The following is a 27,823-nucleotide window of genomic DNA, read 5'->3' on the forward strand; positions in this document are numbered from 1 at the left end:
ATAACAGAGGACAACGCCTAGCCACTTCCCCAAGGGATCCTAGACAAACAGACTCATCCCTGCACACGCATCCTGCGTAACCGCCAAATTCAAACTTCCAAGACCTACCCTGCCGGGTTTGCCGCTTGCCTTTTCCTACTGGTCGCAAGACATAGGAAGGAACGATTTGATTGGCTCTCCCCTTCACTTCCTTCGTCTTTTTAAGGACTTGGGCGGGGCCTGGCTGAGGTCCCGCTGTCTGTCATAGGATCAGGCACGCCGATTGGTCCAGGCTCAGCTGTGCCCCTCCCGTGCCGTTCCCCAGGTTCAAACGCCGCGGCGGGAGGCGCTGGGCGGAGCACAGCGCAATTTTGAGGGGTCCGCTGAGGGTGAGTCTGGTCCCCCACCCTCTATTTTCCCTACCCTGCCTCTGTCAAGCCAGGGGAAGGGCCGCCTATACTCATACCGATCCCGGCTTTTCCTCAAGCGGCGGGAGGACGGTGATTCCACCTCCATGGCTACGGGGGGCCAGAAGGGTCTTCCCGGGCCGGCTGTGCGCGCGCCCACCCTGTACGGGATCCGCAGGGTCCGCGGGGGTTCCCGGGGCTGGAGGGCATGCTGGTATCTTAAACGGCGGAGTTCTGTGCACGTTCCTCTCTGTCCTGTCAGCATCACTCACATTGTTCTCACTAGTAGAGTCTTTTAGCCCTTCATTATTTGTGTAACCGTAACAGTTTAAACTCTCCGTTCCAGTGTCTGCATACTCTCGGTACCCACCGCAGCACCTTTTTCTAAGTGCGCCCTCTTTTCACCCTGCTCCAGCCCGTACGGCTTCCCTGCTGTAGTTGGAGAGGTCAGGTCCCGTTTCAGGACCATTGTCCTCGCGGTTCCCTCTGCCAGAGATACTGTACCTTCCTTTCCCCGGATACCAGCGAGGCTTGCAGGCCACCCCTTCAGGTCTTGGTTCAAATGCTACTTAGTGAGATTTACTGATTACACTGTTAAACCTTGCAACACTCCTCTGCCCCACCCCAACTGCTCGTACCTTGCTGATTGCTCTTTTAAACTTACCATCTGCTAAAATACTATGTCGTTTGCTTATTCCAGTCATTCACTCAGTAACTAGAGTATTTATTCGTGATTGCTACATGCCAGCCTATGCGTGTGCCCACTCTGTGGGGACAGAAATTACTTGTGGAGCTCACATTCTACGGTGAAGGCAGGTAATGAGCAAAATTGTAAGAGACTATGTCAGGGAAATGTATCACTTCCTGTTACAGGGAGTAAAACCTGGGCTTTCACTTCCATGGACTGACTGAGCTTCTAACATGGGTAGCGGCTGGTTTTCTTCTCCCAATCCCTGACATTTTGAGGGAGATCAGGATATGTCAAACACTTCCTGCGTAGTGTCAGTACACACCTGACCTTTTTTCTTATCCATTCAGCACCTGAGATGTTGAAGTTTAAATATGGAGCGCGGAATCCACCGGATGCTGGTGCTGTTGAGCCCATTGCCAGCCGGGCCTCCAGGCTGAATCTGTTCTTCCAGGTAACAGGCTGCTGCCCCATGAGCTTTTCCTTCACGCCTCCTTGTTGTGTTGTTCACCTTGGCTTTTATTATGGGATCGAGGCTAATATTTAGGAGAAATTCTACTGGATGTTTTATATGTTCTGATTGCAGTGGGAAAAGGAGCCGCTAAGTAGACATTATTTAGTGGAATTTACCCTGGAGTGATCCTATCATTTTTCACAGTTTACACTTCTGCTCTAAACTTTGTCCTTTTATTAAAGCAAAACACATGAACAAAGGCTTTTTTTTTTTAAACCAGAACTTCTGTAATCTTATTTCATTCATGTGATGTTTACATTTTAGTTTTTTATACAATTTTGGTAAGTACCACAGCCATGTGACCCACATCCCCTTCAAGATAAATAACATTTGTTTTATCTCAGAAGTGTTAAAATTTAATGTCATGTAACTGGGCATGGGGTTGCATGTGTGTACTCCCAGCACTCCAGAGGCCGAGGCAGGAGGATCATCATGAGTTCGAGGCCAGCCTGGGCTACATAAATGAGTTTTGGACTACATAGTAAGACCCTGTTTCAAAAAAAAGAGTCATGAATTGTTTCTAAGTTCTCCTTTTGTTTTTTCAAGTTTTAATTTTTATTAGTACATATATGCAATACATAATGGTTGTAGTCATTTTGTGGCGAGTTGGTGTGTGTGCATGACACATCTTAACTCTTGTTGCTGATGTATATGGAACACTAGTGAAGCAGGAATCTTTGACTTTTGTACTAACAATCCAGGGGAACACTACAAGAAGGTGGCGAAGATTTAGGTTTCAATCTTTGTTTGAATACTTGTTAGCTGTGTTATTTTGGGTGAGTCAATTGCCTTCTCCGAATCTACTCTTTAAAACAGAGATTACAGTAGTTAATTCACAGGGTTATTGTGAGGATGAAGTGAAATAATCCATCTGAAGCCCTTAGCACCTTGCCTGGCTCTTGGTAAGCTCTTTATAAATAGTCACTATTGTTAATACTGAGTGTAGTTATTAAAAAAGGATATTTACTAATTTTATTAGTATTTACTTAATTTTACTTAGGAAGGTATATGTATATGGGATACTTATATGATGAGGAATAGTAATATGTTCTTGCTAACATTTACATTTCTTCCAGACTATTAGTGTTGGGTGCTAGGTGTAATGGTGCATACTTACAATCCCACCATGTAAGAGACTGAGGCAGGAGGACTGCAGGCTGGAACCCAGCCCGGGCAACTGAGTCAGATGCTGTCTGAAAATAAAAAAAAAAAAAGTCTGGGAATGTAGCTCAGTGCAAGGCCCTGGATTCAATCTTTAAGACTGAAAAAAAAAAAGTATTGGGGAATGTTCAAATGGATCAGAGTGGAAATAAACTGGAAGCTAGGTTGTTCTGTGGGACCGTCCTTATCACCATTTTAAATCATGAGATATTTTTCCCAAGTGAATGATCAGTCTTTAATCTTAGATGGTTGAAGTGCTGTCACTTTTAAGCTCATTTACTATTTTACTTCAAAACATTCTCAACTATTTTTTTTGTCTTTGAGACAGGGTCTCGCTATGCAGTTCAGGCTGGCCTTGAACTAACTTTGTAGCCTAGGCTGGTCTCAAACTCGCAACGATTGTCATGCCTCAGCCTCCCAAGTGCTGGGATGACGGGCATGTGCCACCACACCTGGCCTGATATGTAATGTATGAACTACTTTTTGTTTGTTTGTTTGTTTTTGGTACTGGGAATTGAACTCGAGAACTTGTGCTTGCCAGGCAGGTGCTTGTGCTGCTGAGCTATATCCCTGGCCCCAAATCCTCAACTTTTTACAGAAGAATTTAAGGATTTATGATGTGCTGATTTTGTAATAGCTATGGGTTTCAGTGTGCTAGGCGCAGAACTAGCATGTTCTTTGTTATCTAGGACTGTTTTTTTTTTTTTTGGTTTTTCTCCGGTACCGGGAACCGAACTCACGACCTTGTGCTTGCCAGGCAGGCGCTTTTGCCGCTCAGCTAAATCCCTAGCCCCAGGACTGTTCTTATATATACTTCAGTTATGAGGATACAGGCACAGAGGTGGGCAGGGACTTGCCCAAGATCATGTAGCCTGTAAACGACAGCATCCGGCTCCATCGTGGGTCTGTCTGACTTTCATTGCTTTTCCTAGAAGCACTGGGTTACACCACTAGCATGTGTTGGGGTTTATTAACTGTATCTTATACTTAAATATCATTATATCAGGAAAGATTGTGAATAAACCCTCAATTCATCTCTTTTTAATGCTGAGTGTCTTCATCTGTTTTATGCCGCTATAACAAAATAAGTGAGACTGGATGCTTTATAAAGAAAAGAGGTTTATTTAGCTTCTAGCTGTGGAAATTCAAGAGTGTCATGCTGACTTCTGTTCAGCTCTGTGAGGTCTTCATGGTGGATGCCATCACCTGGTAGGAGCACATGCAGAAGAGATCACATTCACATGGGTAAGATAGGAAGGAAGAGACCAGGGAGGGCCAGGCCTTTTCTTCTTCATTTCTTTTTACCCCAGTACTGGGGATTGAACCCAGGGCCCTTGCACTGAGATACATCCTCAGCTCTTTTTTTAGGAGTTGAGACACTGTCTTGCTAAGTCATTATGTTGCCCAGGCTAGGCTTGAACACGCAATCCAGGCTATTATTTTAGGCATAGAATATAGCTAGTGTTTGCTTTGTGTGACAGGGACAGATGCTGTTCTTTTCCCATATTGTACAGTTTTATTGAGGTTTAGTTACAGTAGCAAGTTTCTTTTCCATTCAGCTAAGTACTTTATACTGGGTCTTACATTGTCCTGTTTTTTCCTATTCAGTGGTGCTTCCCAGTATATTGTGGGTCAGTGACTGGCAGACTTACAGAGCTAGGAAAACTTCACAGATTGCTGGGCAGATGTAGGTTTGTCACCTTTTTAATTTTACCAAGTAAAGATGCAAGAAACAAATACAAAGAAAAACCTATTATCTTCTAGTTTTTTTTTTTATTTATTAAAGAAAGGGCCATTCTGAGAAACACGGAGAGAGGAAGAACAAGATCTCGGAATAAAGGCCCAATTTAAAGTTTGAATACACTGAGCCTGATAAGAGAGATGTGGTGTGCTGTTCATTGTTTCTTAGTTCACTGCAAGTTGCGGAAAACTTTGTTAGGAATTAGAGTTATGTTTGGAAATGCTTGGTCTAGTTGGTCTAAATTCACTGAAGAATAGAAGAAACAAAGAGTCTTATTTTCCTGAGTTAGTGGCAGAGTGATGGGTGGAGTGGTCCTGTGACCTTCCCAAACCTGACTGAGTTGTGACTCTCGCAGGGAATTTGTTTAATCAAATGTATTCTAAGCTGGGCATGGTGGTGCACACCTATAATCCCAGGACTCAGGAGGCTGAGTCAGGAGGATCACTGGGAGTTTAAGGATAGCCTGGGCTACATAGCGAGTTCAAGGGTAGTCTAAATTACATGATGAGACCCTGTCTCAAAAAAACCAAACCAAACCATATTCTAAACTACAGTCTAGAAAATTTTAATTCAGGAAGTTGGGGATAGGACTAAAGATTCTTTTTTTTAAAAATTTCTTTAGTTTTTATGCATTCAAACGAAGCCAGTCTGTGGATGTTATCCAGTGCTGTGAAGTAAACCACTCATGAAGTGTAAAGCAACCATGAATTTTTTACCTTAGGATTCTGTCGGTTGGCTATATTAAATTGCGTGGTTTTTCTCTTCTACCCTGTGACATGAGTTGTGGTCATTTTAAGGGCCACAGTGATAGGGGATCACATCTGGGACTGGAACATCTGGGTGCTGTTATCCACCTGTAGCACCTCAATGTCTTCCAAATGGTCTGTCTTCGGGGCTGGGGATTTAGCTCAGCGGCACAGCGCCTCCCTGGCAAGCGCGAGGTCATGAGCTTGATTCCTGGTACTGGAAACAAACAAACAACAAACAAACAAAAAACAACAACAACAACAAAACAAATGGTCTGTCTTCTCCATGAGGTCTTTTTCTCACTCAGTAGTCTAGCTGCAGGCTCTTAATATTTTTTCTGTAAATAACAGTATTTTTATATTTTTGGCCATACAGTGTCTTTTGCAAGGACTCAGCTTTGCCATTATAGTACAGAAGCAGCCATAGACAGTGTGTAAATGAATGTGTTTCAATAAAACTTTATTTATGAAACAAAGCTGTGGGTCACATTTGGCCCATGGGCTACGATATGCTAACCACTGGTCTAGCCTAAACCTCTATATATGGCAGCTGAAGCCAAAGCAGAAACTGCCAGGCTTCTTAGGGTCCTTCCCTGAGCTAGAATAGTATCACTTGTCACAGTCTGTGGATTTAATTGGGTCTCAAAGATAGCACAGTTTCAAGAGAAGGAGAGGCAGATGCCAGGTCTCCAAAGGGAGGTGTGGCGTGTGCCTACAGAGCTGGAGGAACTGTTGCTTCCTGTCTTTGCAGAGAGATCACCACATGATCCATGGCTTGGCATGTGGGAGTCATTGCTTTAGACAAAGGGTTGCAAACTCAAGTCTTAGGGGTCTGGCAGTGAATATAAATGAACCAAGTGGGAGCCTGGGAGTCAGGTCCATAGCGAAGTCCAGAACATATCAGCTGACAGAAGGGCAGCATTCCTCAGCTCCAGCCCAGTGTCACCAGTAGGAGTGCAGGGACAGTGTTGCTAACTCCGCCAGTGTTTCAAGAGAAGCCAGACATTCCATTTGCATTTTTTTGGTGAAATCTGATTTTTAAATATTGGCAGATAATTCAAATCATTTTAAACACTGCAGGCCAAACAAAACATGTCTGTGGGCTAGACACAGCCTGCCAATTTGTAACTGTTCCTCCAGATCATGCATAAATTCAGATTTATGATAGTCACGCCATTTGTACTGCTGTGAGAAGCTGAAATTATATTAACAAACCTGTGTACGCACCAGAAAGAAGTGACAGTTTTTGTTTCCTATTGTAGAGGGATGGAAACATGTCAGAACTAGCAAGGCCCCAGAGTAAATGTTCCCACGAGCAACAGACCATTAAGAATCAAGGGCCTAAAAAAAAAAGAAAAAAAAGGATCAAGGCCCTTTTCTTTTTAATGGCACGCTTCTGATGTTTTCCTTCCCAGGTGCCGGCAAAAAAAACAATAATGGAATGGTGCAAGTGATCACTTAATGACTGTCAATTGACGTAGCCACAAAATTGTGCTGTTAGTGTGTCGTGAGCAGTTAGTTGAGTTGGTGGCTTGCAATTTACTCTGTGTGGATGTTATTGATCAGAGCTTTTCATTATTGACAGTGTCTCCATCTGCTGTTTGCTGTTTTTAGGGGAAACCACCCTTTATGACTCAACAGCAGATGTCTGCTCTTTCCAGAGAAGGGATATTAGATGCCCTGTTTGTTCTCTTTGAAGAATGCAGCCAGCCTGCTCTGATGAAGATTAAGCACGTGAGCAACTTCGTGCGGAAGTGTAAGTTTGGGGAACTTTTGCTGGGAAACGACCCTCATGGAGAAAACTAGAAGGAATCCTGAAGGCCGCGTGAGGGAGTAGTGGGCGGTAGTGGGTAAAAACTCAGGATGCGTCTGTTGTAGTTGCGAGACTATGTGGTTGCAAGTGGCAGAAACGCAATTCAAAGAGAGAATTTATTGCCTCATGGAACTGAGAAATCCAGGGTTGAGTCAAATTTTCGGCATTGTTGGTTCCAGGAAACTAGCTGATAGCCTTTGGCCCCATCTTTGTACTTATTATGGGCTCCTATCCAGTAGGCACAGTGTTTAGGACTCCTGACATTTAATTTCAATATAGTTAATGATGCTGGGTTATAGCCTTCCTTCCTAAGCATATGCTGTACCAATGAGCTACACCCCCAGCCCCCAGATGATATTCATCTTTACACCAGTGTAGTCATAAAATGTAATATGAAAAAGTTTTTGTAGAAAATTGGATGATGAAGGCAGAAGTACCTAGGGCCTATGAAAAATCATATATGGGCCCTGCCTTCACAATTTCTGACTTTCCTTGGCTTGTATTTGTTGGGGAGGTTGGCTGCTGGTACCCTAGTTTCATATTCTTACTTTATGCTACTTATTTTCAACCAACCACTGGGATGGACATTTCACTCTCCAGGGTCTCTTGGTAATGTCTGGAGACCTTGTTAGTTGTTACAGGCTAAGGGGCACAGGAGGTGATACTGGCCTCTAATGTGTGGGCCGGAGGTGCTGTGAAACATCTGACAGTGCTTAGGACCATATTCTGCAACATGGAGCTATTTGGCCCACAGTCTGCAGTGCCAAATTTGCAAAAACATTGCCTTCCGCAACATTGTAACCAACCACCCTCACCTCTCATGGCTTGAAACAGTAGTCACTATATTACCTCCTAGGCTTTGTGAGCTGACTGCACTCAGCTGAGTATTTGCTTGCTCCATGAGACATTAACCAGGGTTGTGATCGCTGGGGTTCTTCCCTGGTGGAATGTTTGAAGTAGCTCGCTCAGTGTCTGGTGTCCTGGCCGGAAGGCTGGGCTTGGATGAAACTCTGGGATGGACTGAATCTTCTCTCCCTCCCCGCCTTCCTCTTCTTCTCTCTCTCTCCTTCTTCCCTTCCCTTCGCTACTCTCCCCTCCCTCCTCTTTCCTCCCTTCTTCCTTTCTCTCTCTTTCTTGTTCTCTTTTTCCCTGTGTTCCTCTTTCCCTTCCTCCCTGCTCCATAAAGTCTCAGGGCCTCTTACTGTTCAGGTAGTTCTCTGGGGCCCTTACATCAGGGGTCAGGTCTGTGATGGCTGTTTATAAACAAAGCTCTACCAGAACACATCCATTCCCATTTGTCTGTGTATTGCCTATGGCCTCTGTCACACTATAGCATTTGAGTAGTTGGGACTGAGATCACATGGCCGATAAAATTTAAAATACTTACCGTCTCTCCCTTTAAGCAAAGTCTTACTGAGCCGTGATCTACATGGTTTCTAGTAGTGTAGCCAGACTTGCAGTTCAGGGTTCCCAAAAGCTAACAGGATTTCTTAAAGCTTAGTCCTAGAAGGAACATAGGATCTTTTGGCTGCTGTGTTAATTAACTTTCTGCTACTGTAATAAAATAACTGAGTTAACTTCAAAAATGGAAAGGTTTGCTTTGGCTCTTAGTTTGGGAGGTTTTAGTCCATTATCTTTTGGGCTTATGGCAAAGCAGTATATCATGGTTTGAGTGTGTGGTGGAGGAAGCCCATTCACCTCATGGCTGGGAAGGAAAAGATAGAGCAAGAGTTGGGGTCCTGCTGCCCTCTGAAGGGCATATTCCCGGTGCCTGGAAGACTTTCCACCAGCCCCACATCTTAAAGGAAGGTTGCTTTCCATGCTGCTCGTCTACATCAGTGGTTGGAGAACTGCAGCCTAAGAGGTTTCATGGGAACTTCTTTCTTGGGTGGTTCCACCACCTCCCAATAGTGTCAAGCTGGGAGCTAATCCTTTAACTCCTGGCCTGTTGAGGGGTGTTTCACATTCAGATAATAACAGCTATGTTCTGCCTGATTTAGAAACTGTATAGTTTGGGACTCAGCAAGTCTTTGCTTAAAGGGAGAGATGGTAAATATTTTGTTTTTTTTTTTTTTTTTGATAGCGGGATTCAATCTCAGGACCTTGTGCTTGTCAGGCAGGCACTGTGCCCCTGAGCTATATCCCTGGCCAAATATTTTAAGTTTTGTAGGCCATGTGACCTCAGTCCCAAGTCATGGGCTGTGCACAGGACATGAATCCCAAGTGGCGTGGTTCACTGGGCATCATGTCTAGAGATTGGCTACCACACCCTTCCCAAAGATAATATTCCATTGGGAAGTTATAAGATATTAGGGAAGATTCGAGTTGGCTCTGCTTGGGTCATTTCCTTGCCAGGGCATGAAGTGTTGTGATCAGCTGCGTCCAAATTTCCAAAGGGGTCAGGGTGCTGTGATTACTAAGACCTCCTACACTGGGGATGTGCAGTTACCCAGAGGAGCTACACATGCTGCAAAATTGATGTATGTCTATTCTAGTGACCTTCAGGATTTTACTTGTGCTTTGTTCTCAGCTTTATCATCTGCAAAATGGGGGGAATGTATATCTAGTCAGGCTGTGAATTAATTAATACACAGACCAGGCCTAGAATGTTGCCTGGAATGTTGTAGATAATAAATGATACCCCATGACGATAATCACAAACCTGAACAATATTTAATACATTGCGTATTTTTAAAAAGCACTTGGGCTATTTGTGGATTATTCTTTATTTGTTTGAATAAGCTCCCACCTTGTTTTTCTTGAATATTTAAATTCTTTGGTAGGGAGTAGGAGGGGAAGGAAATTGCAGGCCAAGACAAGCCATCTCCAGGCCTTTCATTAGCCTTGAGACTGCCCCTCCCAAATCTTAAAAGCGGTCAGTCATCAAGAGCCATTTTATCATCAGAGGCTAGGTTACATGGAATATAGATTTTTTTCTAGTTAATCTTTCTTCTGGGGAACTGTTTCATATTTTTGAAGAGGCTTCCTGGGGAGTACCATGAAGAGGCCATGATTGAAATCTGGTGATTACATTAGTATGATTTTTTTTTTTCCTCCTCCTTTTTGAGTTTCTGTTTTGGAATGAAGCTTTGCCTTCTATATGAAATGTCCATCAGCGGTTTCTGCCCAAGTTTCTTGAGCGTCCCCATAGGGGTGGAGATGTTTTGGGGAGCTGCCTGAGGAAATGGGATGGAGACTAAAGAAATAGGACCTCCAGCAGAGATGCTCCTGACCTTGGGCCAGAGGGAGCAGGGGATGAGCATCTGGGGACCAGGAAAGGGTTTTGTGTCTTTCCTAGTTATAGTTGTACATTGTCTAGCCATTGGTATAGTCAAAGAAATGTATCACTAGGTGATTTTGTCTCTGTGTGGAAATTACATAGTGAAATTACACAAAGCTAGGTGGTGGTGGTCAATCACTTGCCATAGCCTTATTTATTTATTTATTTACTTATTTATTTAGACAGGGTCTCATTATGTAGTTCAGGCTGACCTTGAACTCACTATGTAGTCTAGACTGGCCTTGAACTTGTGATGATCCTCCTACCTCAGCCTCCCAAATGCTGGGATTACAGGTGTGCTCCACCAAGTCCCAAATTAAAGATTTTTAATTGACGTATGAGTATATATTTGGGATACAGTGTGATATTTCAATATATATTTATTTTTAATGTATAGTGTTAGACCAGGGTCATTAGAACAAAAAGGAGCAATAGATTCAGCCATATCCAACTCCCCCATCCAATTATTTATTTGACAAAGCCATAATTTGTATTTTCATTTCAATATTTTGAGTCTTTATCCTTCTCTCACTAATCAATACCCACTGGGCCCATAACTACTATAAAAAGAACATAGAGATGAAAGGTTGAGGTGATTTTGGGGTCATAGAAGCAGCTGACGTGCAGAGAAGTCATGAGTAATCTTTTTTTTTTTGTCTTTTTGAGACAGAGTCCCACTATGCAGTTCAGGTTGTCTGTGAGCTCACTTTGTAGCCCAGGCTGACCTCAAACTCACAGTGATCCTCCTGCCTCAGCCTCAGCCTCAGCCTATGCCACCACATTCAGCTTTTGTTTCTTTTTTAAAAATAGTTACAGGCTTGATTTTAGCATCTCACCTCTTCTCCTCAATAATCCAAAAGCATTTGGATGAAAAGGTAGAGCTTTGCAATGGTTTCTTAAGTTTTAGAGCATATCATGGTGGTTTTGCCTACAGAGCAGTTTGTCTGCTTGTGTGATTGAGATGCCTGGTAGTCTCCAGTGGCAGACCCAGAGTTATTAAGTTGGACAATGCTGTAAGCAACTTTGGGGCCCAAAGCCTGATGGGAAATTAAGAGAGACTGGCCTTGTGTACAAGCAGTGATGAAATTGGGTTCAACACAGGAAGTTGCAAGCCAGTGCATTTGGTGAGTTATAATTCAGTCTCAAATGCTTGATATGAAAGAAACTTGGAGAGGGACAGGGCAGGGAGATAGCTTGGCACGGCATCTTCAGATCTTCAGGATAAAAGGAAAATATATTGCAGCTTTCAGTTTGGCTTCCACATTGTATTTTCTGTGTAGATGTTCTAGTTTGTTTTACATTTAATTTTTTTTGTTCAGATTTTGTTTACTTTTTTCTTGTATAAAAACCTTATGTCATAGATACCACTGGAACTTGCATCCTCTGGACAGACTGGCATGGGCTTTTATAAGATGGTCAGTGAATTGCTGGTAGGGAGACTTTGTGAACAGTCTCTTTCCAGAGATCAGGGGTTAGGTAGCTGTAGGTCTTAGAGATGGCATCAAAGATGGTCTTGGTCGAGTTGCCCAGGGTGACATGCAGCCCCTGGCAGAAGTGTAACAGTCATCGATTCTGGCAGTGGCAGCAACTTCTTGGGCACAGGGTCTGAGGTGATGCCAGTGTCTCTGGGAGCAGGGATCACATGCACCAACACAGAGCCACAATGGCTGGCACCTTGCAAGGGACAGTGGGGCTTGCCAGTCTTGTTCCCTGGTAGGCTCTCCACACAGGGACAGTGGAGAGGTTGGCCAGGATGATGGCCCTCAAATGGCTGTGGTGACCGGTCTTTACACTCAGACCAATGTGACCGTTGTAGTCTCCAGTGGCAATAAATGTCATGAACCTGCTGGCCAGCACTAATTTGCTTCTGCAGGGGCATGATCTTCAGAACTTCATACTGGAGGTATGTGCCCAGGAAAAAGTCAGTAATCTCAGACTCCTTGATGAGCAGAGAGAAGAGACTTCATCTTCACGTCCTTGACCAGCCAGCCTATTGGCTTAAAAACCCTCATCAGCCCGCAGTCTCCCAAACAAGTGGGTCGCGAAGGCTTAAATACAGTGAGATAATGGAAATGATTGTAGAGCTCCAGGAGGGTCTAACTCTTTTACTGAATTCGAGATTTTCTAGGTTAAGACAAAGATTTCTCTGGGCAACCCGTATTTATTTGTTTTTCGAACAAAGGAGGGGAATACTCAAGAAAACGTGAGAATCTAGCAGGACCTTGGGAAATATTTTCTCAAGTAGTAAATGATGTCAATCAGGAGGACTACCTTATCTTTAGGCTGGCATTTATTGTAGGAGTGTGGAGCCTGCAGCTGCAGTCTCCTTTCAGTTAATTGGGGTTGGAGCCAAACATCCTCAGCTATGGCCTTATCGTGTCCTTTGAGGCGTCACAGCTTCACAGGCCAATACAGGCCTCAGCAGTGACCACTGACTCGTAGAGGCTCATTTACTATGCGTCTGCTGCCCATCTTCAGACAAGGTGCCTAAGTTTTGGACAACTCACAAGTAAACTTGGAAAGCCAGTTGGTTAATATTAAATCCTGCTTAGAGCCACTATGTAGTGGTCTCCAACACTGGCCTAGTTTGGTGACGGGAATTCACTCCTTGTCCTTGGCCTTACTGCTATGAGCTGCATGGCCTCAGCCTGGCCTGGTCCAGCCCCTGCCATGCCCAAGGCCTCAAAGGCCACTGTAGAGGAGCTGCTGCAGCTACCCAGGGGCCTCCAGGGTCTTCCATTGCACCAGCGTGGTGTTTTCCCAAGGAAGAAGAATTTTTTTTTTTTGCAGTGGATACAGTTAACTCATACAGATTTAACCGTCACTCTTGCTTCATCCCCTAAGAGACCAGGGAGGGTGTGTTCAGGATGACTGACTTAAGTGAGAGTGTGGCCTGTGAATAGGAAAACTCTCAGTATGGTGCAGTTCATCCTGGGTGCCTTTGAACCGAGAGATCATTCAGCTCCACCTTTCCAACAAAGAAAGCAGGCGGGTAATAACAGTTACAATTGTACTGGCTACTCTATCAAAGTGCCACTTGATGACTGGTATGAAATGGTCTTTCACCTTGCTCTTCTCATTATGTGAACAACTTTTTTGTGGAGCTGAATGTGACTCTAGAATGTATCCATGGGGAATTGGTTGCAGGACCCTGCAGATAGTCAAATTCCATGTATAAAATTGTGTATTATTCGCCTGTCACCTATGCATAGCCTCATATATACTTTATGTCATCTCTGCATTACTTATGTTATCCAATATAAGACCTACACATCTCTTCATTTGTGTGGATTCAGTGTAGTACTTGGTACATGGCCAATTCAAGTTTTACTTTTTGAAACTTTCTGGATTCCCCCCAAAATATTTTCAGTCTGTAGTAGGTTGAATCTACGGATGTAGAATCTGTGGATGTGGAAGACTGACTAACTTTATATGATTCCTAGCTACTTCAAAATGGCCATCCCTTGCACTGCCTGATGGAGTCTAGTGTCTGGGGGGATTTCAAGACAGACTTTTGATCTTCAACATGATACCTTCCTTTGGGATTCTCCAGGATAATTTTTTTTTGTGTGTGTGGTGGTAGGGATGGAACCCAGGCCTTGTGCATGGTGAGGATATACTGTACCGCTGAGCTACACCCCAGCTCACGGTAATTTTGATTATAGATATCTATACCTTCATCGGGCACACAATCTCGGTGTGTGATGTGGTTCCCCCATAATATTCAGGATTCCATTTTTAGGCCACTCTGTTCTCCCATATTCTCGCAAGTAGGGAGGGTCCCTTCATGTCTGGTGACCTCTCAGCTTAGTGTATTTAGAATGTTAATAAACATAATGTAAGATTCCAAACCTGCCAATTATTCAGTCCACACTTGCATACTGATGATCTCTGCCTGAGAGACTAGACTTAGAAAAGGAATAAGACCATTGCAAAAGATAGTTGCAAGCCCTTCCAGATCTGTGGCGTGTCCACCCTGCTCTGCAGAGCAAATGTCAGGGCTCCATTTAGTCCTTTGGGCTAAAACCTCTCTCTTTTAAAAAGCACTGGTACATGTTGAGATGTGACAAAATATCTGAGAAAATCATCTTAAAGAAGGAAAGATTTATTTTGCACCAGGTATCAGAGGTTTTAGTCCAGGATCAGCTGGCTGCATCACTTTTGCCCTCTGAGTAAGCAGAACATCGTGGCAGAGAGTGAATGGCAGAGCAAAGCTTCCCACCTCACAGAAGCCAGACAGCAGGGAGGAAAGTACCTTTTATAGCAGAGCCCCTCTCCAAAACCCCATTAAGCTGTGGGTCCATAAATGGGTGGCTCTGTTGATGAGTGTAGAGCCATCATGACCCAATCGCCCTAGAGGCTGCGCTTTTGCATGCTGCTGCTTCATAGGCTAAGCCTTAAATGCATGAGCTTTTGTGGGGCACATTTCAGATCCAAAGTGTAACATAAGGTAAGGAAGGCGTAACTATGCCTGACACAATGCAAGTGAGATAAAATGGGCTAGGGGGATAAAACTGAGCAGAGCACATTTAGTTAGAATAGACTGATCAAAGCTGACTGAAATGGGCATCATGTTGCTTATGTCACATCATAAGCCAGTCTGACTGCTCCTAGGCACGTTGGACCAGCCACTGCCCCACAGCCTTCAGAGGAAGAAGAAAAACATGATTTGGATCCTCCCTCCCTATTTTCTAAGTCTACAAGAATCGAATTGTAGCTACCATGGAAACTGTACTTTGGAATTTCTGGAGCCCTTAATTTTAACTTAACATATAAAAACACTTGTGCTGATTTTATAATTATTCATGATGGATTAGAAAGTGACTAAATGTCTTCTGACAGTGAGGGAAGACATAAGAACAATTTTTAAAAATTCTTTCTTTTTTTTTTTTTTTTTCCCTGTCTCATAAAGATGCACATATTTGAAGGGCTTTATTCATCTGGGTGTAACTCTTCATCTCCACAGATTCCGACACCATAGCTGAGTTACAGGAGCTCCAGCCTTCGGCAAAGGACTTTGAAGTGAAAAGTCTTGTAGGTTGTGGTCACTTTGCTGAAGTACAGGTGGTAAGAGAGAGAGCAACTGGGGACATCTATGCCATGAAGATCATGAAGAAGAAGGCCTTGTTGGCCCAAGAACAGGTAGGACCTCAGGCTCAGGCCCTTCCTGTACTGGAATGTTTATTGCAGAGATATTAAGCTGCTGAACTTGCACTGAAGGTCCAGCAAGTTCTCCTCTCACCCTGTAATTAATTATGGTCACATGGGCAAGAAGCTGTCCTGTGTTCTTAGCTCCTGTTGAACTGATGCTGGTTACTTTTAAAGGTAATAAATTTCCATTGATTTGTTCAGAACCAAGTTAGCCTTTTAACTAAAGAATTGAAGATGATCTTTCTTTCATAGCCATCAGTTGGAGATTCAGGGATGTGCATATTATAGAATAAAGAGCATGTGCTTTTGTGCAGCCTTTAGATACTTGTATTGTGCATGCATATTTGATTTTAAAACAAACCCTTGAATCTGTTAAATAGCAGTTGCTTGTTTGAGAACAGGTTAAGAAGTTATCTTTTCAATTGTGCTTTTCGTGTTCTTGAGAAAGGCTTTGTCTCTAGACATATTGATTCATTTGCACACACAGAGACAGCCATCAGCCTTGGAGTTCAGAGTGTAATCTACTAGTTACAGACATTCCAGTGTACATCGTGTGTCCACTAATGTACCCAGGTCTGTGGGATGTCTGCAAAAGGAATTAAAGTTCCATGGCTGTTACTTTCAGGGTTTAATAACATCCTTGGAAAGTAGGGAGAAAATGCAAATTTATAAAGCAGGTGCTCACCAGCTAGAGCATCACAGGGGGAAAAATAATCAGCAGATTCATTAATGGTGATGTGAGGGGAGATGTGTCTCTAAGCCAGAGACAGAGGAAGTCCTCACTGATGAGGGAATATAGGTTCTGGATGTACAGAAGGGGTGAGGAGATACTAGGCAGAAGTATGGCCGTGGTGACATTCTGGAATTTGGGTACCAAGATGCTATGCAGGTGTGTGTGTGTGTGTGTGTGTGTGTGTGTGTGTGTGTGTGTGTTCAGTGGTTTAAAACAAATAGACTGAGGAATGGGGTGAAATTAGGATATTTGGGTGGGAAAGGGGCAGATGGGAGAAAATCTCAAGAACTTGTTTTATCATTGTGGTGAAACATACATAACATAAAATTTACTATTTTAACCATTCGTATTATATGATTCAGTGGTATTAAGAGCATTAACAATGTTGTACAACTATTTCTAGAATTTTAAAATTATCTGTAACAGGAATTCTGTACCTATTATGCAATAACTCCTGGTGTTAGCTTTTTGTTGCTGTGACCAAATACCTGAGAAAATCAACTTGAGGGAGAGAGGATTTCTTTTCTCCTGGTTTCAAAGATTTCAGTCCATGATCACTTTGCTTATTATTTCTGGGCCTGTAGTGAGGCAGAGCATCATGGCAGGGAGTACGTGCTGGAGTAGAGGTGCTCACCTCATGGCAGCCAGGAAGGAGGGGAGTGGAGAGAGAGAGAAAGGGGACAGGGTCCCACCCCCTTCAAGGGCACACCTCCCAGTGACTGCTTTCTGCCTAAAGTTTCCACCACCTCCTAACTTGAGACCAAGCCTTTCAACACCTGAACTTTGGGGGAACATTTAACATCTAAACCAGAATGCACCCCTCCCCCGAATGCCATTTTTGTATGGCTGTGTACTTTGTAGAGCAGTTGGAGATCATTTAAGCTTTTGCAGGGAAGAGGCTGAGATCACAGTCTGGTCCCAAGGACTTCAGTGACTTTGTGTGGCCTCCAGTCAGAGAAGCAGCGGAGGTTCGTAGGCCGCTTGTTAGAGTCCAAGAATGATGTACTCTCTGTGTTTTGGAATAAAATGTGAGCCATAGTATAGCAAGGGAAAAACGATAGGACATTGCAAATAATCTGGAAGGCAGGAATGAAAGATATTCATTCAGCCTCCTGCACCTAAGTAAGAACTATCTATCATCAGTACACCCTTACCGAGCATTTGTTTCGTTTGGTATGTTTGTAAGTCTTTGGGTAGAGGCATTAGATGTAGCTCGACCTTGCAGTGCTCATGTTTTAGATAGAAAATAAGAAGTACCACACTGCAGGAAAAAACTAGAATTGTTGAAATATATGTGCCTTCCTCAGGCAAATGACCTGAAATGACTGTATGGGATGTGATCTGGGGCTTCCTAAAGTCATACATGTACAGGAGTTAATGAGAACCATCCATCCATTATAAAAGAAAAGTAGGATTCTTAATGGAATCATGGTTAGGATTTGGAATTTAAGGCATAAGAAAAGGGAAGCCAGCACAGGGGAGACAGAAAGGGAATGTCAGAGAACAGGTTAAGGAGAAGTGGTGTCCTGTAAACATAGCCTGTCACTTGGGACAAGGCAGCACACTTGCCTAGAGTACTGTGACTACTGGGAGAGATCCTCAGAGACCATTTGCTCTGATGGACGCTTCAGAGGTCAGACCGAATGAGTGGTGAGCAAGTAAAAATGGAGACTGTTCAGTTCAGCTGACCTCCACTGAACACCTTTTATGTGCCTGGGCAATAAATTACTGGGGTTGGGCTGCTGTTTGCCAAATGATTTGATTAAACCTTGGGGGCATGCAAGGTGATTTTAAGTAGCACACGGACAAATGATTTAAAAGCATTTATCTGTTGAATATTAACTAGCACAGCAAAGCCTGTGACTTTCATGATGGTGTCGTTAGAACTAACCAGAAGAAGGTGTATTTAAAATTAAGCTTATTTAGATTTCCAAGAAATCACAAATTTATCGAAAAGTGGCAAGTGCAGTATACTAGTCAGGATTTGTAAGAGGAATGGAGCCAGCATGATGATGTGTGTGTGTGTGTGTGTCTGTATACACATACGTATATATATGTATATATCTTATATATCCTACATATATGAATTGGCACATAAAACTAACCATCATATACAGTTTAAACAACTTTTTCTCTGTTTGAGATGCACACACAAAGCCAGGCGTGGTGGCGCATGCCTGTAATCCCAGCACTCGGGAGGCTGAGACAAGAGGATCGTTCCAAGTTTGAGTCCAGCTTGGGCTACAAAGTGAGCTCAAAGCCAGCCTGAACTGCATAGCAAGACCCTGTCTCAAAAAAAAAAAAAAAAGGGGTATAGACACAGATGCGCGTCTGCGCAGACACACACACACACAGTCTGCTAAAAACATTTATATACAGTTCAGGAGAGAAAAAAACCTGTATAAATATTTTAATACTAAATGTTTTGAGATATCATGACATTAATGCAAGTTACCCTTGACCTCTACTATTACATGAGGTGCTCAAAGTGGTGGCCATTGGCTTCCAGACATTTATTAGTATGGCAAACTGCAGCTTGGGTAACCTTGATCATTGAGATTGCTGCACATGCACTTTCAGCTTCTTCTCCAAGGACCTGCTGTGTAGTGGGTTTTCTGCAATATATGATATCCTCTAGGGTCCCCCATGCAAGTGTAACACCATCTATTGAAGAAAACATCATGCTCTTTTCTCTTCCTGAAGTGTGTATACATTTTTTGGGCAGGCTCTGTATATATATAGTTAGCCTTCTTATTGAAGGATTCTACTTGTGCAGATTCAATCAATAGCAAACTGAAAATATTTGGTGGAAAAAATTACATGGGTACTGAATATATACAGACTTTTTTCTTCTCATTATTCCCTATAAAATACAGTGTAACTATTTCTATAGCATTTTATATTGTATTCGGTATCATAAGTAATGTAGAGATGGTTTAAAGTATATGGAAAGATATGGGTAGGTTCTATGAAAATACTGTGCCATTTTGTATAAGGGACTTTAGCATCTGTGATTCTGTGATTTGCGAGAACCCTGGAACCCACCCAAATAGGGATGACTGTGTATATAAATACACACACATATATATAGAGAGATTATATATACACATAATATAGGTATGGCAGGATATTTATACACATGGCAGTATACTGTAGAATATATCTACACATAGCATATATATGAGCATACCCATAGAATATATGTATGTATATATACATATCTATAGAATTCATTTCAAGCAACTGATTTATGTGATTGTGGAAACTGGGAAATTGGAAACCTGTAGGCCACACTAGTAAGCTGGAAATTCTTAGTACAAGCTGATGTTGCAGGCATCATCAAAGGCGAAGGGGCTGGGGTCCTGATGTTGCAGGACCTTGTCTCAAGAATCACAGACTTTCTTCTTCCTCAGGGAAATAGCAATTTTACTATCAAAGCCTTTAAACTGATTAGATGAGGCCCATCCAGGTATTGAGGATAGTCTCCTTGAAATCAACTGACTATAGATACTAAAATAACTGCATCTGCAAAATTCCTTCACAGAAATTATTTGATAAAATAACTAGGTGCTATGGTCTAGCCAGGTTGATGTGTAAATTAGCTATCAGAAAGTACAATTCTTTTTTTTCAACCATTTGACAATAAGTTTGCAACTTGGTGACACATTACTTTCTAGTACTTTAGTGTATATTTCTTGTAACAGGGACCTTGTCTCAAGAATCACAACGTAACCATCAAAATCAGGAAAATAGTAATGATACATTCCTGCCAATCCTCAGATCCCATTCAAGTTTTACCTCTTGTCCCAATAACACCCTTTAGAACAAGAGGGCCCCCTCCACAGTCACACCTGGCATTTAGTTTTCCTATCTTGCTATGCTAGTGTTCAATCGAGATCTGTTCCTTTTTTTTTTCCTAGACTCTTATGACCTTATGATTACAGACCAGTTACTTGGTAAAACTTAGATTTGTCTGATGATGCTTCGATTCAGGTTCCAGATCTTTTGCAGGAACTAGCACAGAGAAGGGCCTCTGCTCTGATGTACCCCAACAGAGGACTGTTAGTTTCAATTTGTCACATTCTGGGTGATGTTCACTTATTGCTCCATTAAGTGGTATTTGCCACATAGGCACCTTTCCCCTTTATACCCGAGTAAGTATTTTATGGGAAGGTGCTTTCAGAAGATAGAAATGTCCTATTCCTCACAAAACTTTCAGTGTATTCACTCATTCATTTATGTGGAGCTGCATATCCCTAGTTCAGTCAATGAATTGCAATCTGTTACTCTCTTTTTTATACTCAGATTGTCTCTATGTTGTCTCTTTAAGCTGGCATTTGTGTACATTTGACAAATCTCCATCATTTTTGAGTGCTTTCTTGTTTTCTTTTATTGCAAGGTGTTTGGGCCTTTCTGTACATTTACTTTCACTCTCCTATGCCTGGCATCAATCATATCTCCAAGGAACTGTGCTGAGTAGAAAATGCCGGTTAGAGGCCAAGATCTGGATGTGGGGTATTTGCATTGCTACTAGGGTATTATTGCTTTCAGACTCTTTTCAGTGGACAGCGCTGAAGATATATGTATATGGATGCAGCATATGTACTTATACGCCCCACATGTACACATGCACACCCACACAGACGTACTTATACACGTGCACATGTTTAGTTCTATATTCATTTTTATGTGTGTGTGTACTGTATATATTGAAAGCCCAACTTCACAGGATTCATTCTAATTTTCATGCTTTTCATGTTTGTAACTTTATCAGTTTCCTGTTACTATAACAAATAGCTGAGATAATGAGTGTATAAAGCAAAAAGATTTATCGTAGTTCACAGTTTGGAGGTTTCAGTCTGTGGCTGGTCGTTCCCATGGCTTTGGCCCTGTGGCGAGGTAGCCCAACATGGCAGCAGAACAGAGCAAACTGTTCACTTCATGATCTGGATACAAAAGAGAGAAAGGTGAAGGGGCTGGGCTTCTGATATCCCCTTCAAGGGCATGGCACCTGTGACCTGAAGACTTCCCACTAGGTTCTGCCTCTTATTTAAAGCCCTCCCCCTACAACATAGTGCCATGGGGGTGCTGGAGATTTAGCTCAGCAGCGCAGCGCCTGCCTGGCAAACGCAAGGTTGTGAGTTCAATTCCCGGTACTGGAAAAACAACAACAACAACAAAAAACCCCAAACAAACAAACAAAAAACAAAAAACATAGTGCCATGGGGTAGGACTAACCCTGTAACACATAGCCTTTTGAGGGAATCTTGTCCCAACCATAGCAATAACCCGCCCCTCTGACATTGTACCCTTGAAATTTTTATTTTCTGCATCTGCATGCATACTATCTACTCTTTGTTGATATTTCTGGTCCCCTTGTGGCTCCAGGTAACTTACTCCAGGCCACTGCACATGTGGCTGTCTTCTTCCTTCCAAAGGCACTGGCCCTTGATATGCTGAATTAGGCCTGTCCCACACCTAGTTGCCATCCTCCTCACTGGTCCTTATACCTGTTCTGTTCTGGGTCCTGATGTTTTGTCTCTAGCACCTGGTATGGATACTTAACTTGTTCTACAGTTCCAGAACGGAAAGTGAAGAGAAAGAAAAAGATATGTAGATTCAAAGTAACTGATTTAACTTTGTAAAAGATGTTAAGTAAATAATCGGACAGATAATATGTTGGACCTGACAAAAAATTGTGAACAAAGTAGGCAAATAACAGATTGGTCACATGCCAGGTTAAGTGATTTTTTTTTTTTTTTTCAGAATTTACAATAGAAACATCAATTTAGGCTTAAAGACAGAAGAAAGGGCATTCTTTTTTCATGGTTAGTTCTTCATAATATACTTGTCTAAAAGGTTTCTTTTTCCCCTAGGTTTCATTTTTTGAGGAAGAACGGAACATATTATCTCGGAGCACAAGCCCTTGGATTCCCCAATTACAGTATGCCTTTCAGGACAAAAATAATCTTTACCTGGTGAGTCTTTATATCTATCTTTTTGGAATGAGCCAAGCTCTCTGATGCTGATAACGCAGTTGCCAAATTGAATGTAGTTCTTGCCCCCACAGGCCATGACACCCTTCATTCATTCAGTTGCTTTTCTGATTTCCAGTTGACTCCCTGTACTCCTTGTTCTAAAGATTAAGAGCCAGCCCATTTAGAAATGCTTCACTGATTATTGGGTACTGTAGCTGTGGCTTCAAGGGCAATAATGAGAAGTCATTTATTTGGGAATGGTTTGTAACTACCTTTAATAGAATCTCACTTTAATATTTTTTTCATGGTTGTTACAAGAAAATGCAGAATATTCTTACTTATTCATGGAAGCTAAGAGTTGATCTTATAGAAATAGAGAGTAGAATGTTTACCAGAGGTTGGGTAGGGTAAGGAGAGGTAAGGATAGAGAAGGGCTAGCTAATGGGTTCAAAAATACAGTTAAAAGGGAGATTTAAATTTTGGTGTCCAATGACACAGTAGGGTGAGTATAGCTCATAATAATTTATTGCATACTTCAAAATAACTAGAAGAGATGATTTTGAATGTTCCTAACACAAACATGATAAATGTTTGAGGCTATGTTAATCACCCTGCTTTGATCATGGCACATTGTTTACATGTGTTGAAATACCACACATCAATATGTATATTGTATAAAGTAGAAGGGAAACTCCTCTACCTGTTTTACTGATACTTCTTTTTAGGGAAACAAATGGTGATATATGTTCTTTCCGACCCTTAGTTATGCCCTATGAAAACTAAATTGAATATACTCATATATGTAGTTTGTTTTACAAAAATGGTGTGTTACCCTCCATTTGGCTCTTTAGATTCCTTTTTTGCCTTTTAAAAGTTTATCCCAGGCATCCTTATATGTTAGTACGTACAAACCTACTTTTTTTTTTTATGGTGCTGAGGACTGAACCCAGGACCTGCTTCATTCCTTGAACGGTGACATAGATTTCCCTGATGCATAGATAGCATATCTGATGGAGTTCTAAAATTCACTGGAGGTCTTGTTTAAGTTCTTAGGAGATTAGATTCCTAAATTTAAAAAGTATATCCTAGAAACAATTTTTGTTTTAAATTTTAAAGAGTAAAAGAAGGACAACAAAGCAGTAGGGGGATACACGGAATTACAGACAAAGAGGTAGGACATTATTAATGGTTGTTATTTTACCTATTGGTATATTCAAGATAGTTTCTCAGGAAAACAGATAGACTCATAGTGAGTTACAGACAGAAATGGCAGGAAATTATCAATGGTTGTTGTACTATACCCTGGTTTCTCCAAAGTGGTCTCTAGGGAAAACAAATAGAGCTATACATGAGTGATCAATCAAATAATCATTGACTATTCTCAATGGTTGTTGCAAACACATAGTAACAAACATACATCCATTTACAAAATAGCATAGGAACAATACAAACATTACAGTTATGGACAGTTTGGTAGGAAATCATCAATGGCTGCTGCAATACATGTTGGCATCCTCAAAGTGGTTTCTCAGGAAAACAAAGATATGCAAGAAAGATCCAACAAGTAGTTACAGTCCAAGGGTTGCGAAAAATAGCGGGTTACCTCATCAGTGACTCCCCTCACTGAGGTGTGATGGCTGGAAGGAAGGCTAGGACTGAAAAGAAGGACTGAGAGACCAGCACCAGTGTCCAGCAGCAAGCCATTCACTTTTTCCTCTATACTCATGATTTCAGGGGCTCCTCCTTCCCCATGAAGGTGGTTCTACAGAATCTGAATATTGAGCTTTTACTTTCTTTTTTGTTGTTTTTTTTCCAGTACCGGGAATCGAACTCATGACCTTGAGATTGCCAGGCAGGCGCTGTGCCACTGAGCTAAATCCCCAGCCCCTAGAAACAATTTTTGTTCCTGTTCCAGCCCTTAAAACAAGACTATCTTGTTAGTGTTGAATTAAGATAAACTTTTATGGAAGCTCACAGAAAAGAAAAGGGTAAAAGAGAGGCGGACTGCTGTTTGAACTCTCACTGGGCAGTTTTGGGGGGCTTTCACAGACTTTATTTCTGATCTGGAATAAACAGTTTATTTCTCAGTGCTTGTAGAAAAGTTCTCCCTATTAGATTCTTAAATTTAAAAAGTGTATCCTAGAAACAGTTTTTCTTCCTGATCTAGCCCTTAAAATAAGACTATCTTGTTAGTCTTGAATTAAGATAAACTTTTACAGAAACTCACAAAAGAAAAGGGTGAAAGAGAGGCGGACTGCTGTCTTCAACTCTCACTGCATAGTTTTTGGGGCTTTCACTGACTATTTCTGATCTAGAACAGTTTATTTGCCAGTGCTTTAAGAAAAGTTCTCCCTATCTTCACTGAACCTTCTGTGCCAGGGAATTGGGAGACTGGTCTGTCTTGCATTTTCTAGTGTGTCGTGCATTATTCCATAAACTTGTATTTCTCTTCCTCTGATTTAAAGTGCTCACCTTGGCAGGCTGGAGATATAGCTCAGTGGCATAAGTGCTAGGCTGGCAAGCCTGAGGTCATGAGTTCGATTCCCAGTACCAAAAAAAAAAAATAAAGAATGATTGGGGCTGGGGATTTAGCTCAGCGGCACAGCGCCTGCCTGGCAAGTGCGAGGTCATGCGTTCAATTCCCGGTACCAGAAAAAGACCAAAAAAACAACAAAAAAAAGTGCTCACCTTTTTGATGTCTGGTCTGTTGAGGCTGCTGCTTCTTAAAAGGAAATGTTGTTGAGATGCTTTGGGATTTCATAACATCAAGGTCAGTTTTGGTAGAGGTGATGACAAATTCTGAGTGCTCTATGTAAAGAAACTCCGTTGAGGAATCGTTGTCACTTGCATGTGCTAAGCCACTGCTTAGTTGCTTTAAAGATACCTGCTTGCTGCCCTTATATCCACTGATGGTGATCAGCTGTGTCCCAGGAAAGACACTCAGCTGCAGTTTTCTTACATGTTGACTGTAGTATTTTCCTTCGGAGATCAACATTTTTCAAGTTACATCTTCAGAAGGTAGTATCTGGGTATTTTGAGAATTTCCCATTTTGAAAGCATTATTATTATTACCACCAGCTGGTTTTGTAACATTACAAAGAACCCTGCATTTCTTTTTTCTTAATTGTGTTAGCTGCTGTGGACTTTTGCTTGGATAAAGCTCTCTGGGAATACTTCTCAGATTGGGAATATTTACTGGTTCCTCTGCTAGTACAGGTTCTCAGCCATAGAGGCCTTTCTCTTTGGGGGCAGTTTGGCTGGGAGGCTACTTTCTTGATCCTGCCACTGGCATTGACATACTTAGCAGTGTCTCAGTTTTTCCACTTACCATCTTGTGAAGTGGGAAAGATTTTAAAAACATCTACTGCTGGGCATGGCAGTACATGACTGTAATCCCAGCACTTGGGAGGCTGAGGCAGGAAGATCATTGCAAGTTCGAGACCAGCCTGAGGTACATAGTGAGTGCAAGGCCAGTCTGAACTGCATAGTGAGACCCTGTCTCAAAAAGACAAAACAATAAAAAAAATAGAAACAGCTACTTTCTGGAGTTGTTTGCCTCAGCACACTGATACTGGATTCAGTGACATTTTTATACCCTTCTTTAGTACCTCAATTGGGTATTACCCATAGGGTCTTGCATTTACTGGTCTACATTTTCTTCTCAAGTGCTTTGGTACTTTGGAGTAAAATACTATCTAAGGATATAGTTTTCATCTAAAAATCCAAACTTAGCATAGGAATTAAATTGTGAGCATGGGTCTACCATCTGTTATATCTGTAATTCTGAAATACCCAGAGCACTGAATAACCTCAGGTTCTTATGTTGCTCGCTTGGCAGCAAAACCTGACTTAAACTCAGTTTATAGCAAAACCTGACCCAAGCTCTCCTTATTCATTGCCTTTAGAGTGATGATTCACATTTTTCTGCACAATTGTGAACGCATTTGATTATGAGGTGATATCCTAGACCTTAAGGAGGGTGTTATATGGTACATACGAAGTACACGGACTGCTTTATCGTTATAAAATCTGAAAAAGTCTGGATCGGGAAACACATGTGCTGTGAGATAAGCGGACCCTAGATCTGCAATGGTATAAGGAACTGAAATTCTGTTGTGTCTGGTGACCACCTACAAATCTCCAAACCTTTGAAGTTTGGGGCAAATTTACATATTATAGTAAACTTTGCTGGCAGAGGAACACTAATTTGTAATGCTAATGCAGCTTAATTGAAGATACATTTTAAATCAATGAAAAAGAAAATAGGACTGTGCATCCTATAAATCTTTCCTTGCTGTCTCATCATCTTTCCAGTCCTGCTGCTGTGTGAGTCCCACCTTTGGTTTTCAATTGCCTGCACTGCTATGAAAACCCTCCTGAGTATCCTCTCTGCTGTCTGTCTCTCCCACCCCAACTCTTCCATATACTGCAGCCAAGTCATCCTATTATTTTATTTTATTTTTTTTTAGCAGGAATCTAACTCACAACCTTGCGCTTGCCAGGCAGGCACTGTGCCGCTGAGCTATATCCCCAGCCCCCATCCTATTGTTAAAACGCTTCAACCCTCCAGATGAAGTTGATATTCTTCAACATGGTTCATAAGGCCTTTTTCACGTGTCCCTCAGAATATTCTTGTCAAGTACCATTTCTCTCCCTTCATTTTACATTCATTTTGAACTCCCTTTTGTTGCTTTACTTTGCCTTGGACCTTTCTACATGCTGTTCACTCTTTCTCTGTTGTCCTGGCCAACTTCTATTCCTCTTTCTGTCCTTGGATCAGACATCAATTCTAGAAATCCCTCCTGGACCCTCCATTTCTGGGATGGGTGCCCTGTGTATGCTTATAACACCATCTAATTCTCCCTGAGTGGCTGTTGGTCTCTTCCACCGGGCCACTTCTGTATGAGAGGAGCAATTATATTTCTCTTGCTTTCACTAGAGCTTTACCAAGTAAAGGCCTGAGAAGTATCCATTGGATGAATACATGATTAATTTCATAGAAATCTGATTTACATACAGATTTACTTATTGTGTTACAGAAATCATATTAAGTCAGCAGTGGGAGTTTTGCTCTCTAAAGTATGTAATCAAGACAGTCTTAGTAAAAAAACTTTTAAAAAAGTTAGAGTACAGTGCAAGGAAATTGAACTTGGGTTCTCTTGAACTTGATGGTTAAAAATATCCCATGTCCAGTGGCCAATGAATGTGTCTTACAATTTTTTTGGTGTATAGAAAATGGTGGCAAACTCCATTGTAGCGTCTGATTATATATACCAAGGCTAGACCAGTACGGTATTCTGGCACGTGGCCCGTGGAAACTGTGCTTTGTTGATCCGGTTCATGAAGAAATCTGTTCAATTCTGTACAACAGATGCCTTTATCAGTGTCCTTTGTGAAAGTGCTGAGTTTTACAAAGGAAACATTGTTTTACAACTCAACCACCTGAGGTATGTTGTATCTAAGTTCTTTGTGAGTGTCGTTGTATTATATTTTTCATGCTGAGGGGCTCCTCAAGCTACCCTGGTTCTCAGCCTGTAATTGACCACCAACTTCCTTTCCCTCCTGTGATCTTACATTTCCTTTTTTCCATTCATTCCAAATGTTTTTCTCCGTTTAGATATGGAGACAGATT

The 27,823-nt window shown here is 41.9% G+C and overlaps 1 protein-coding gene across 6 annotated transcripts in view; it reads left to right on the top strand.

Moving 5' to 3' along the window:
* The first annotated feature begins 297 nt into the window (after positions 1-297).
* Cit (citron rho-interacting serine/threonine kinase) overlaps positions 298-27,823 on the top strand; it is a 166,748-nt gene continuing 139,222 nt past the window's right edge. For all 6 annotated transcript variants that reach the window (XM_005396520.2, XM_005396522.2, XM_005396521.2 and 3 more), the window contains exons 1-5: positions 298-368; positions 1,425-1,528; positions 6,851-6,992; positions 15,296-15,471; positions 22,090-22,191. In XM_005396520.2, the coding sequence (XP_005396577.1) occupies positions 1,433-1,528; positions 6,851-6,992; positions 15,296-15,471; positions 22,090-22,191 (516 nt within the window). In that variant the 5' untranslated portion in view covers positions 298-368; positions 1,425-1,432. The remainder of the gene's footprint in view (positions 369-1,424; positions 1,529-6,850; positions 6,993-15,295; positions 15,472-22,089; positions 22,192-27,823) is intronic.

This window comes from Chinchilla lanigera, unplaced genomic scaffold, assembly GCF_000276665.1.
Source record: "Chinchilla lanigera isolate Chin_1 unplaced genomic scaffold, ChiLan1.0 scaffold00054, whole genome shotgun sequence".
Lineage (NCBI taxonomy): Eukaryota > Metazoa > Chordata > Mammalia > Rodentia > Chinchillidae > Chinchilla > Chinchilla lanigera.